Below are 14,364 nucleotides of genomic sequence, written 5' to 3' on the forward strand. Positions count from 1 at the left end.
CCCATCAGGATGCTCTTGATGGTGCAGCTGTAAAAACCTTTGAGGATCTGAGAACTCATGACACATCTTTTCAGTCTCCTGGGGGGGAAAATGTTTTCTTGTGCCCTCTTCACGACTGTCTTGGTGTGCTTGGATCATGTTAGTTTTTTGGTGAGATGGACGCCAAGGAACTTGAAGCTGTCAACCTTCTCCACTACAGCCCTGTCGATGAGAATGGGGGCATGCTCAATCCTCCTTTTCCTGTAGTCCACAATCATCTCCTTTGTCTTGATCATGTTGAGGGAGAGGTTGTTGTCCTTGCACCACACGGTCCGGTCTCTGACCTCCTCCCTATAGGCTGTCTCATCGTTGTCGGTGATCAGGCCTACCACTGTTGTCTCATCAGCAAACATAATGATGGTGTTGGGAGTTGTGCCTGGCTGTGCAGTCATAAGTGAACAGGGAGTACAGGAGGGCACTGAGCACGCACCCCTGAGGGGCTCCCATGTTGAGGATCAGAATGCCGGATATGTTGTTACCTACTCTTACCACCTGGGGGCGGCCCGTCAGGAAGTCCAGTATCCAGATGCAAAGTGAGGTGTATAGTCTCAGGGTCCTTAGCATAGTGATGAGCTTTGAGCGCACTATGGTGTTGAATGCTGAGCTGTAGTTAATGAATAACATTCTCACATAGGTGTTTATTTTGTCCAGGTGGGAAAGGACAGTGTGGAGTGTAATAGAGATTGCATCATCTGTGGATCTATAAATTGCGGTTGAGGGCGGTGCAGTTGCCGTGCCATGCTGTGATACAGCCCGACAGGATGCTCTCGATTGTGCATCTATAAAAGTTTAGCAGGGTTTTAACTGACAACACAAATTTCTTCAGCTTCCTGAGGTTGAAGAGGCGCTGTTGTGCCTTCTTCACCACACTGTCTGTGTGGGTGGACTATTTCAGTTTGTCTGTGATATGTACGCCGAGGAACTTAAAAAAACCTTCTCCACTACTGTCCCTTTGATGTGGATAAGGGGGTGCTCCCTCTGCTGTTTCCTGAAGTCCATGATCATCTCCTTTGTTTTGTTGACGTTAAGTGAGAGGTTGTTTTCCTGACACCACACTCCGAGTGCCCTCACTTCCTCCCTGTAGAATATCTCGTTGTTGTTGGTAATCAAGCCTGCTACTGTTGTGTCGTCTGCAAACTTCATGATTGAGTTGGAGGCGTGCATGGCCACGCAGTCGTGGGTGAACAGGGAGTACAGGGGTCTGAGCATGCACACCCTTGTGGGGCCCCAGTGTTGAGGGTCAGCGAAGTGGAGATGTTGATTCCTACTGTCACCACCTGGGAGCAGCACATCAGAAAGTCCAGGACCCAATTGCACAGGGCGGGGTTGAGACCCAGATGATGAGCTTGGAGGGTATTATGGTGTTGAATGCTGAGCTGTAGTCAATGAACAGCATTCTTACATAGGTATTCCTCTTGTCCAGATGGGTTAGGGCAGTGTGCAGTGTGATGGCGATTGCATCATCTGTGGACCTGTTGGTGCGGTATGCAAACTGAAGTGGGTCAAGGGTGGCCGGTAAGTTGGAGGTGATAAAATCCTTGACTATTCTCGCAAAGCACTTCATGATGACAGTAGTGAGTGCTACGTGGCGATAGTCATTTAGTTCAGTTACCTTTGCCTTCTTGGGTATAGGAACAATGTTGGCCATCTTAAAGCATGTGGGGACAGCAGACTGGGATAACGATTGATTGAATATATCCGTATACACACCAGCCAGCTGGTCTGCGCATGCTCTGAGGACGCGGCTAGGGATGCCGTCTTAGCCAGCAGCCTTGCGAGGGTTTAAATGTCTTACTCATGTCGGCCATGGAGAAGGAAAGGGGCGCAGTCCTTGTTAGTGGGAAATAACTCATTAACAACAGGAAAATAACACAGTAACAACAGGGAAATAACATGAAACAAGAGGGCAATAACACAGTAACAACAGGGAAATAACAGGAAACAACAGGGAAATAACATGGTAACAACAGGGAAATAACACAGTAACAACGGGGAAATAACAGGGAAATAATACAGTAACAACAGGTAAATAACACAGTAACAACAGGGAAATAACAGGAAACAACAGGGAAATAACGTGGTAACAACAGGGAAATAACACAGTAACAACAGGTAAATAACACAGTAACAACAGGGAAATAACAGGAAACAACAGGGAAATAACATGGTAACAACAGGGAAATAACACAGTAACAACGGGGAAATAACAGGGAAATAACACAGTAACAACAGGGAAATAACACGGTAACAACAGGGCAATAACACAGTAACAACAGGTAAATAACACAGTAACAACAGGCAAATAACATGAAGCAACAGGGAAATAACATGGTAACAACAGGGAAATAACACAGTAACAACAGGGAAATAACACAGTAACACCAGGGAAATAACACAGTAACAACAGGGAAATAACACAGTAACAACAGGGAAATAACAGGAAACAACAGGGAAATAACATGGTAACAACAGGGAAATAACACAGTAACAACAGGGAAATAACAGGAAACAACAGGGAAATAACATGGTAACAACAGGGAAATAACACAGTAACAACGGGGAAATAACAGGGAAATAACACAGTAACAACAGGTAAATAACACAATAACAACAGGGCAATAACACAGTAACATCAGGGAAATAACACAGTAACAACAGGGAAATAACAGGAAACAACAGGGAAATAACATGGTAACAACAGGGAAATAACACAGTAACAACGGGGAAACAACAGGTAAATAACACAATAACAACAGGGCAATAACACAGTAACAACAGGTAAATAACACAGTAACAACAGGGAAATAACATGAAGCAACAGGGAAATAACATGGTAACAACAGGGAAATAACACAGTAACAACAGGGAAATAACACAGTAACACCAGAGAAATAACACAGTAACAACAGGGAAATAACACTGTAACAACAGGGAAATAACACAGTAACACCAGGGAAATAACACAGTAACACCAAGGAAATAACACAGTAACAACAAGGAAATAACACAGTAACACCAGGGAAATAACACAGTAACGCCAGAGAAATAACACAGTAACACCAGGGAAATAACACAGTAACAACAGGGAAATCACATAGTAATGCCAGGGAAATAACACTGTAATAACAGGGAAATAACACAGTAACACCAGGGAAATAACACGGTAACACCAGAGAAATAACACTGTAACAACAGGGAAATAACACAGTAACACCAGGGAAATAACACGGTAACACCAGGGAAATAACACAGCAACACCAGGGAAATAACACTGTAACACCAGGGAAATAACACTGTAACACCAGGGAAATAACACTGTAACACCAGGGAAATAACATAGTAACACCAGGGAAATAACACAGTAACACCAGGGAAATAACACAGTAACACCAGGGAAATAACACTGTAACAACAGGGAAATAACACAGTAACACCAGGGAAATAACACAGTAACACCAGGGAAATAACACTGTAACACCAGGGAAATAACACAGTAACACCAGGGAAATAACACAGTAACACCAGGGAAATAACATTGTAACGACAGCAACTTAACAGGAAACAAAAAGGTAACAACACGGTAATAAACTGTTCATAGTTTGTATGAATCTGCTGAGAAAAGGTGACATAGCATTGAATACTTTCTTCATAACTTGTGCTTATTACCTGCTATTTATAGTTCTTAATAAAGCACAAAGTACCCTTTGTTCTAACCTTTTCTAATAAAGTTTAGGCTATTGGTTTTAAAATCAAATCACCACTAAAAGTCACTGACTATCTATGGAGTCATAGAACTATAGATACTGTGGACATATTTGCCAAACTGAAACAAGGAAACAAGTACATGAAGAATGCGACAAAATGTCAATTTCACAGGTACACTGAGTGTTAGTACTACTGCAGAGAGTGTGAAGTTGCATCGATGTGCGAGAGAGTGGAAAACACCACGAGAGGGAGAGGGAGGAGAGAGCGAGAGCAAGAGAGCAAGAGAGAGAGCGAGAGAGCAAGAGAGAGCAAGAGAGAGAAAGAGAAAAAGAGAGAGAGAGACAGAGAGAGAAAAAGAGAGCGAGAGAGCGAGAGAGAGAGAGCGAGAGATAGCAAGAGAGAGCGAGAGAGACAGCAAGAGAGAGAGAGAGAGAAAGAGAGAGCGAGAGAGGAGCACAAAATAACAGAAAACAAAAGAACAGGAGAGGAGAGGTGCGTGCTACTCACGTAGGCACTGAGGCACCATTCCGTTCCAGGTGCCGTTGCCCACGCAGGTGAGGATGGCAGGGAAGGACAGCTCGTACCCGGGGGAGCAGCTGTAGCTCACGCTAGTGCCCCACTCAAAGTCTGTGCCCTCCAGGACCCCATTGGAGATGGCAGAGGGTGCCGCGCAGGTCACCGCTATGGGGGGAGAGGAGAGGGAGAGAGGGGTGAGAAAGAGGAAAGAGGGTGGGTGTAGTTGGATAGAGGACAGGGATAGGGAGGATGAGAGAGAGTGGAGGGTGGACAGAAAGGCAAAGGGGAGAGGGAGTTTACTCTCTGTGTAATACTGTAGTTAATGCTGAATTACTCTCTTACTTAACCCTCATTATCCCTGTAAGGAATCTCATGAATCAATTAGGGATGAATTATACTTTATCATTCCATTCATGGCATTAAAGCAAACAGTGAACACACAGGAAACCTTTGGAAAAGGGCCACAGCCAGGCTAACAACTAAAACAACACATTCTCAACAACAAAATCTTAGGAAATTAGGTCTAAGGAGTATTTGTGGCTGTGCGAAGCATGACCATGTAGTATAGCTATACAATGTCACCCTTAGTGGACATTTACTGCCAGCTGTCTAACTGAATCAGAACTAATGCTTTTCTCTCAGACCACAAGCCTCCGGGTGTCATGACGACTGCATCCCCGATAGCTACGGAGTGCACTATTTAGGGAATAGAGTTCCATTTGGGGTGCAGCCAATGACTGTCTAAACAAACATGAAAGTGTTGGGGGCGACGTCAGGGAGGTAGAGAAAGTCAAAGGGACTGTTTGTTTGTCTGAGAGCTGCCTGGGAGTCTCGCTGCGCCCCAGCCTACGCCACGCTTGAGTGGGTGAGAGGGATAGGCTGGTGACTCATGTTGCACTCTGTAGAGTGAGTCTCTCTCTCTCTCCCATGTCTGTTATTCACACTGACTTCTGCCAACCACTATGTGGAGACAGGTATACTCCTCTCACTGAATTAGAGTAACAGCAGATAAGGCTTTCCAGAAGACTGTACAATAAACACACTCCTCTCACCGAATAGCAGTAAGATAGGCTTTCCAAAATAGTGCACCATGGATACTGCTCTCACTGGATAACAGGAATAGCACTGTAGGTAGGCGTTTGAGCAGGAACAGCACGAGTGGGATATGCAGAGTTCAGAGAGGGGTAATCCAAGAGAATTAGGATTCTATTTTGATGGGGTAAATCTCAGTGTTTGTAGATTACTGGCTAGGCTTGGTGGGTGTTGGGCAGGGGTGTCAATTCTTATGCGGGAGGGGGGGGGATATCTTGAAGGAACCTCATGTGGGAGCTGGCATATAGTTACAAGACAAATTGGTGGTAGGTTTAAAGCAACGTTGTCAAATTGCAGGGGGAGACTTTGGTTGTGTCCAAAATGGTACGCTATTCCCTATATAGTGCACTACTTTTCACCAGAGCCCATTGGTACCCTATTCCCTATATAGTGCACTACTTTTCACCAGAGCCCACTGGCACCCTATTCCCTATATAGTGCACTACTTTTCACCAGAGCCCACTGGCACCCTATTCCCTATATAGTGCACTACTTTTCACCAGAACCCTTTGACTGAGAGGGTAGTGATTCCCTCCCAATTAATCAGCTGACTATAAAAACAAACACATTTGTCAAGTCCATTGGCTGTGCTTATTGTCATCTATGTGCTCCGGTAATAAAAGCCATAAACGTGTAATAAGTTCCCAAATGTTCTATTAATATTCTGAATTAGTATTGGACATGCTTGGTGGCTCGTCCATTGAGAGTAGACCAGCTTGCCTTGTACTAAGCTAATGAATAGTATGTTTATGCAGTGGTTTCCCAGCTGCTTTGACAGCTCCTGCATTTCACAGGCGCAGAACACAAATATTCTCACATACTTTTACAGTACATGTAAACACACACACGCACACACCACGCATGCACACACCACGCATGCACACACACACACACACCACGCATACGCACACACCACGCACACACCACGCGCACACACACACACACACACACACACACACACACACACACACACACACACACACACACACACACACACACACACACACACACACACACACACACACACACACACACACACACACACACACACACACACACACACACGCACACACACACACATCTTTCTGTTAAAAGCCAATGTCAGACTTTAACCCAGCCATTTCCATTTTCAGTTTGCTTCCCGACACTTTAACATCCATATTCATAGATCCAACTGTGCATCATAAGAATGCACTGCACCAAGATATCACTCTGCAGCTGTTACATATGTATGTACAATACACTCTCTCACAGAGCCAAGAGATTCAACTCTAACCTGTTCAAATGGATGGCCATATCTGTGTTAATTGTAATTTGTCCAAGATAATGGAAATACAAAGCAGCATTTTATGCAAGTTGAGAAAGCTTTTTTTATGAAGAAGAGAAACCTTTTCTGCCTGGCATATAGTGTCAACAACAACAAGACAGGATATTAGAATAATAAACCGAAGCACAATGCTATCCTGTATTTAAACTCTTCCTCTGTGACTGCTAGCAGGACACAAAGACATCTAGGCTGCTGTTGCTCAGGCAACCAGTGTGGGAAGGGAACCAGCAGGTGTTTATGTTACTGTGATTTTTATTTTATTTAAAAAAAAAATTACTAGGAAAGTCAGTTAAGAACAAATTCTAATTTTTTCAATGACGGCCTAGGAACAGTGGGTTAACTGCCTGTTCAGGGGCAGAACGACAGATTTTGTACCTTGTCAGCTCGGGGATTTGAACTTGCAACATTTCGGTTACTAGTCCAATGCTATAACCACTGGGCTATCGTGCCGCCCCATAAGCTATACCAATCTGTATTGAAACTCTGGGACAATGCCAACCTTGATTATTTCCTCCCTGAGACTGGGAGTCATTGAACTATATTCTAAGGTGTAGATACACATATTCCAACACTCAAATTGAAGTATCAAAATAAACAAACCGAAGGCTCATAGGGTTCTCGCTAAAAGTAGTACCCTCTAAAGGGCCCTGTCTTTGAAGGATGTCATGATGCCAGAATGTTATTAAGATATGTTCCACAGAGCATTATGGGTAATGAAGTACATCATGCTACACATGTGTTGCTAGGCCTCACCTTTGCAGGATGCCATGATGCCACTCCAGGTACCGTTGGAGGTGCAGGTGCGCACGGGTGAGCTGTCAGCCTCCATGGTGTATCCTGGCGCACACAGGAAGGTGATGTTCTGACCAATAGCAAAGTCCTCTCCATACCTCATCCCATTGGCTGGAACCCCAGGGTCACCACAATTTATCACTGAGATGGAAAGAAAGAAAGAAAGAAAGAAAGAAAGAAAGAAAGAAAAAGGTGAAAGAAAGAGAAAGAAACTAATGAGTGACACAGAGTACTTGGTTGCAGCAAACAAGCACATAACAAAAAAGATACATACCCAGTAAGACACTTTACTCTGTAACAAACCATTATGTTTTTTGGCTCTTTTGTGCTATATATGGTGATATCTATGACGGCGGTCGAAGTGCGATTTAGGCCCCATTGTTGGTCCGGTGTGAGATATGAATCGGGCTGTGACAACAATCGTCGGGAAACCTAATCCACAAATCATCTGAAACGACCCATTTATGCAGCCAGCAACAGATATCTCCACTGAGGAGATACCACCTCGCCTCTTTAATTCACAATGATAGATCTCACTATCACAGGAGAAAATCAATAGCTGTAAGCAGGGGAAGCTGTGTTCTCATACAGGGGTCTCCTGGGTTTAACTTCCATAATCAATTCTGTCGATCTTTTACAACTATCACTCCCTTCTGTTCTGTGGATGAACAAACAGGGGCGGTATAGGGAGGAAAGCGGAGAGCAGAAAATAGAACGCTGCATGTTTCCAGAGTCTACCTGGGAATTCAGGTGAAAAGGTCAAATAAACACATTAGTACTTCTGTACTCCCATGTGGGTCACAACAAACCCCAAAAGTACTTTCCATATTTATTTTTTCATTTTGGAAAAAAAGCCCCCCCCTATTGATTTATGTATCAATTCCGGAATCACAGTTTTCCATACATTTTGTGTCTTTTGTGGAAAAACGTGTGAATGATGCTTCAGAATCAATCATCGGAGGCGTTAGCTTGTAAAACTGTCTTGGTGGCGTGAACAATGGCTCGACCAAAATGCTAATACGACTCCACCCCCGGATAGCAACCATGCATCACCCTTCTCAGCCTGCTCAATAAACACATGTAAAGACGCATCAATCATTCCTACTTTAACATGCCACAGGCAAGGGATGCTTCCCCAAATAGCACCCTGTTCCCTATATAGCGCAATACTTTTGATCAAAGCACTATGACTATAGGGAAGAGGGTGCCATTTTGGGACGTAAACCAAGGTCTCTATGGAAAGAGAGCAAAGTAAAGATAAAAACAGGCCCGGGAAAAGAAATATGGGCACTAAATGGCATACGATCAAAGGCAATGAACCTGGCCTGGAGGAACCAGTATGGTCTGTATGTCTAGTGGGGATATGGAGACAGACAGGCAGTAGTTCATAGATCTAGTCATCCATTTCTGAATTAACTGAATCTGAACCTCTCCACCAGGAGTGGTAGAGAGGAATTATCTACCTGAAGTGGAGTAAGTCTCTCTCACTCTCCTCTTTTTCTCCCTCTTCCTCTCTCTCTCTCTCTCTCTCTCTCTCTCTTTCTCCCTCTTTGTCTCTCTGTTTTTCTCCATCTCTCTCCCCCTCTGTCTATCTCTCTCTGTCTCGCCCCCTGGGCCTGGATTTAAATCACATCGACTCCCAGGTGTTGTCTACTCGACTGAGGAGGATCTGAAGAAGTGGGAAGAGCTGAGGAGGGTATGGTAATGTGCACCAGGTAACAGAGGCACAGAGGGATTGATTTCCTTATCTCGCTGGAGCAGGGGCACAGAGCTCTTCTGACCTTTCCTCTCTCTCAACCCGCAAGTCACTGTGTGTGTGACTCCTCCTCGTTCTGTCTCAATCCCTAACCCGCAGGCTACCTTAAAGAGCTTCCTCACTTCGACCAGCCCACCCTTCCTAGATGAGAGGAGCAGCATGTTGAAATGTCATGAGGAGAGGATGCAAGATTTTGGTTACATTCCAAATCACACCCTTTCCCCTATATAGTGTACTACATTTGACCAGAGGTGTAGTGCACTACTTTGGTGAAAAGTAGCGCACTATATAGGGAATAGGGTGCAATTTGGGATGCAACTCTGTCTTAAGCCTGAGTCCATTAATTTACCCCATGCTCTATCTATGATAGGACCTGATCAAAATAGGTAATCTACGAGAAAAATATATGAAAATGAAAGATCACAATCGAACATAGAAATACATCTGTGTACATTTAGCTGAGTCATATCTACTGTCTATATGTATTGCAATCTCCCCCAAATGATTGTGGCGTTATCAGTAGGATTTTTCACACAGTCCTGTTAATAAGCATACAAAAAAAGTCCAGTGCCCTTAGTCCTAAAACGTCTCAGGCATTTCAGACCATAATGAATAAGATGACATGGACTGGTGCAGGATCAAGTCCCAGATCTGTTGCCGTTGGGGTCAGTGAGGTGGGTTTACGAGGACTTATTATGTCCAGCTGGGGGCAGTGAGGTGGGTTTATGAGGACTTATTATGTCCAGCTGGGGGCAGTGAGGTGGGTTTATGAGGACTTATTGGTGCAGCTGGGGGCAGTGAGGTGGGTTTATGAGGACTTATTATGTCCAGCTGGGGGCAGTGAGGTGGGTTTATGAGGACTTATTATGTCCAGCTGGGGGCAGTGAGGTGGGTTTATGAGGACTTATTATGTCCAGTTGGGGGCAGTGAGGTGGGTTTATGAGGACTTATTGGTGCAGCTGGGGGCAGTGAGGTGGGTTTATGAGGACTTATTGGTGCAGTGAGGTGGGTTGACTTATTGGTGCAGCTGGGGGCAGTGAGGTGGGTTTACGAGGACTTATTATGTCCAGCTGGGGGCAGCTTATTATGTCCAGGGGGGCAGTGAGGTGGGTTTATGAGGACTTATTGGTGCAGTTGGGGGCAGTGAGGTGGGTTTATGAGGACTTATTGGTGCAGCTGGGGGCAGTGAGGTGGGTTTATGAGGACTTATTGGTGCAGTTGGGGGCAGTGAGGTGGGTTTATGAGGACTTATTGGTGCAGCTGGGGGCAGTGAGGTGGGTTTATGAGGACTTATTGGTGCAGCTGGGGGCAGTGAGGTGGGTTTATGAGGACTTATTGGTGCAGCTGGGGGCAGTGAGGTGGGTTTATGAGGACTTATTGGTGCAGCTGGGGGCAGTGAGGTGGGTTTATGAGGACTTATTATGTCCAGCTGGGGGCAGTGAGGTGGGTTTATGAGGACTTATTGGTGCAGTTGGGGGCAGTGAGGTGGGTTTATGAGGACTTATTGGTGCAGCTGGGGGCAGTGAGGTGGGTTTATGAGGACTTATTGGTGCAGCTGGGGGCAGTGAGGTGGGTTTATGAGGACTTATTGGTGCAGTTGGGGGCAGTGAGGTGGGTTTATGAGGACTTATTGGTGCAGTTGGGGGCAGTGAGGTGGGTTTATGAGGACTTATTGGTGCAGCTGGGGGCAGTGAGGTGGGTTTATGAGGACTTATTGGTGCAGTTGGGGGCAGTGAGGTGGGTTTATGAGGACTTATTGGTGCCGTTGGGGGCAGTGAGGTGGGTTTATGAGGACTTATTGGTGCAGTTGGGGGCAGTGAGGTGGGTTTATGAGGACTTATTGGTGCAGCTGGGGGCAGTGAGGTGGGTTTATACTGACTTATTGGTGCAGCTGGGGGCAGTGAGGTGGGTTTATGAGGACTTATTGGTGCAGCTGGGGGCAGTGAGGTGGGTTTATGAGGACTTATTATGTCCAGTTGGGGGCAGGAGGTGGGTTTATGAGGACTTATTGGTGCAGCTGGGGGCAGTGAGGTGGGTTTATGAGGACTTATTGGTGCCGTTGGGGGCAGTGAGGTGGGTTGACGAGGACTTATTGGTGCAGCTGGGGGCAGTGAGGTGGGTTTATGAGGACTTATTATGTCCAGCTGGGGGCAGTAGGTGGGTTTATGAGGACTTATTATGTCAGCTGGGGGCAGTGAGGTGGGTTTATGAGGACTTATTGGTGCAGTTGGTGGCAGTGAGGTGGGTTTATACTGACTTATTGGTGCAGCTGGGGGCAGTGAGGTGGGTTTATGAGGACTTATTGGTGCAGCTGGTGGCAGTGAGGTGGGTTTATACTGACTTATTGGTGCAGCTGGGGGCAGTGAGGTGGGTTTATGAGGACTTATTGGTGCAGTTGGGGGCAGTGAGGTGGGTTTATGAGGACTTATTGGTGCAGCTGGGGGCATTGGTGCTGGTGGCAGTGTGGGTTTATACTGACTTATTGGTGCAGCTGGGGGCAGTGGGTGGGTTTATGAGGACTTATTCGTGCAGCTGGGGGCAGTGGGTTTATGAGGACTTATTATTGGTGGGGGCAGCTTATTGGTGCAGTTGGGGGCAGTGAGGTGGGTTTATGAGGACTTATTGGTGCAGCTGGGGGCAGTGGGTGGGTTTATGAGGACTTATTGGTGCAGTTGGTGGCAGTGAGGTGGGTTTATACTGACTTATTGGTGCAGCTGGGGGCAGTGAGGTGGGTTTATGAGGACTTATTGGTGCAGCTGGTGGCAGTGAGGTGGGTTTATACTGACTTATTGGTGCAGCTGGGGGCAGTGAGGTGGGTTTATGAGGACTTATTGGTGCAGTTGGGGGCAGTGAGGTGGGTTTATGAGAACTTATTGGTGCCGCTGGGGGGCAGTGAGGTGGGTTTATGAGGACTTATTGGTGCAGTTGGGGGCAGTGAGGTGGGTTTATGAGGACTTACTGGTGCAGTTGGGGGCAGTGCCAGACCAAGTGGCATTGGCCAGACACTGGCGGGTGGTGGAGCCGGTCAGCAGGTAGCCGTCCATACAGGAGTAGGTGACCGAGTGAGAGTAGGTAGTGCCGTCCAGCCTGTACACACGGCCGTTACTGGGGCTCCCTGGGTTCCCACACTGCCCCGCTGGAGAGAGAGATGCAGATAGAGTTCGATTGAATGATTGGGTTTATGTGATCATTCAAAATACATATGAAGTTGTTACATCACATTATGCACTGTACATATATTACAATATATACTGTATATTGGTTAGATTTGAGCATCTACAGTATGGAATCATCTCTGATAAAGACTGCAAAATGTTTTTTTGCAGATTTAAATGCACTTTAAATAAAGATTAAATTCATATGGACTGATACTGTGTGTCAATGCTAAGTACAGTATTTGTCCTTCCTCCGGCATTCAAACCCCATTGCATCCACTCGGTCTAACCAAATAACAGTAATTTTCCTGGAAATATGTACTTGAAAGCTGTTTACAAAAGAGTTGAGAGAAACGACTAGCATCTCGGTAAGAGTGGAATGGTAGGGCAGCCATTGTTGGAGGGATCCTCGTGGATATGACTTATGCAATGTCCAGAGTGGGATTTCAAGAGCTATGGAAGGAGGCTTAGGGAAATCAACAAGCAATTTACCATGATTGTGTCCCTGAAACATTTCCATATGTGAGGTACTTAATGAGAGTATAAAATAAATCCACATTGCCACTGTCAAAGAAACGTCATTAAGTCATGAGTTAGGGGTTGTGCACTACTATTGAGGGAATAAGGGTGGCATTGAGGGTGGGTTGGGCTGAGTGAAATGTGAAACATCAGTCTTTCACAGAGAAAGGGACGTAAAACAGACTCCATGATGGACTTCAAATGGAATAAGTATAGATACAAGCTGAGAAGGGCTGGGAGAGGAGAAAAATTAGAGAGACAATGAGAGAGAGAGAGAGGGAGAGAGAGAGAGAGAGAGAGAGAGAGAGAGAGAGAAAGAGAGAGGCAGAGAAAGAGATAGAAATAGAGAGAGAATGAGAGAGAGAGAGAGAAAGAGAGAGAGAGAGAGAGAGAGAGAGAGAGAGAGAGAGAGAGAGAGAGAGAGAGAGAGAGAGAGAGAGAGAGAGAGAGAGAGAGAGAGAGAGAGAGAGAGAGAGAGAAAGAGAAAGAGAAAGAGATAGATAGAACAAGAAAGCTAGATTCAGATAGAGAAAGAGAAAAGGGAGCGAGAGAGAGAGAGAGAGAGGTACCCAGTCAGCCTTGTGGAGGACCTGGCTGGCAGGGCCTTCAGGGGCTGAGAAGTTAACAATCTGTAAATCTATTTAACTGCAGAGCTGTAGTGGCTCAGAGGGAACATGGAGGACAAGCCGTCGTTTCGAGATGACACTAACGCTATCCTGTCACGTTGGAGAGGAGATGAATATGGTGGTTCAGAGGAGCCTGAGGAGGAAGGCGTGTTCTCCTCTGCAGACAGAGAGAGAGACACACACAAAGCATTTGGGGTTGTCTCTGGGTGTCTGGCTGTCACCTGGGCAATTGTCCCTGGGTGTCTGACACCTGGGCCATTTGTCTCTGGCTGCCTGACTGCCACATTTCTCAGTCCTTCGGTAAGTAGAGACACGTTTGAGTACACCTCTTCAATTAAATCTCAGTCCAAGCTCCCTGTTGCCAATTCCCACCTTTCAGAAATTATTCCTACGCAACGGAGGGGATTGTTTCTAAAGCAGTGTTTTCACACAGTGGGAGGTCGGAGGGAGCAGAGGAAGAGAGGAAAAGGGGAAGAGAAAACCACACCATTAGTACTGGCTTGGTGCTGGGAAGCAGGGTGTTGTAAAGCGGTGTGGAGGGCTGTCCCAAATGGAACCCTTATTACCTAAATAGTGCACTTCTTTTGACTGGATTCCTGTGAGTTGTGCACCACATAAGGAGTAGGGTGCTATTTGGGATGCAGATGAGGTTTGGGGAGCAGAGCAGAGTGGACAGTTGACTAGCTACATGCTTCTCTCAGCAAACAAGGAGGGAGGTAATGTTCCTGTGTACTCCTGGTGTGATGGCTTGTCCCGTCTCATCTTATTCAGGGTGTAATGTGATGGTAGCTATAGGAGCTCCTGCAGCGAGAGGTGGCTCCAGCAGGCTATAGTGCT

The 14,364-nt window shown here is 45.9% G+C and overlaps 1 protein-coding gene across 3 annotated transcripts in view; it reads right to left on the bottom strand.

The window, feature by feature from the left end:
* Positions 1-14,364, bottom strand: part of LOC118397653 (CUB and sushi domain-containing protein 3-like) — a 660,396-nt gene that overhangs the window by 32,721 nt on the left and 613,311 nt on the right. For all 3 annotated transcript variants that reach the window (XM_052470057.1, XM_052470056.1, XM_052470055.1), the window contains 3 exons: positions 12,187-12,363; positions 7,433-7,612; positions 4,252-4,425 (listed from right to left, as the gene is read on the bottom strand). In XM_052470057.1, coding sequence (XP_052326017.1) covers positions 4,252-4,425; positions 7,433-7,612; positions 12,187-12,363 — 531 coding nt within the window. The remainder of the gene's footprint in view (positions 1-4,251; positions 4,426-7,432; positions 7,613-12,186; positions 12,364-14,364) is intronic.

This window comes from Oncorhynchus keta, chromosome 19, assembly GCF_023373465.1.
Source record: "Oncorhynchus keta strain PuntledgeMale-10-30-2019 chromosome 19, Oket_V2, whole genome shotgun sequence".
Lineage (NCBI taxonomy): Eukaryota > Metazoa > Chordata > Actinopteri > Salmoniformes > Salmonidae > Oncorhynchus > Oncorhynchus keta.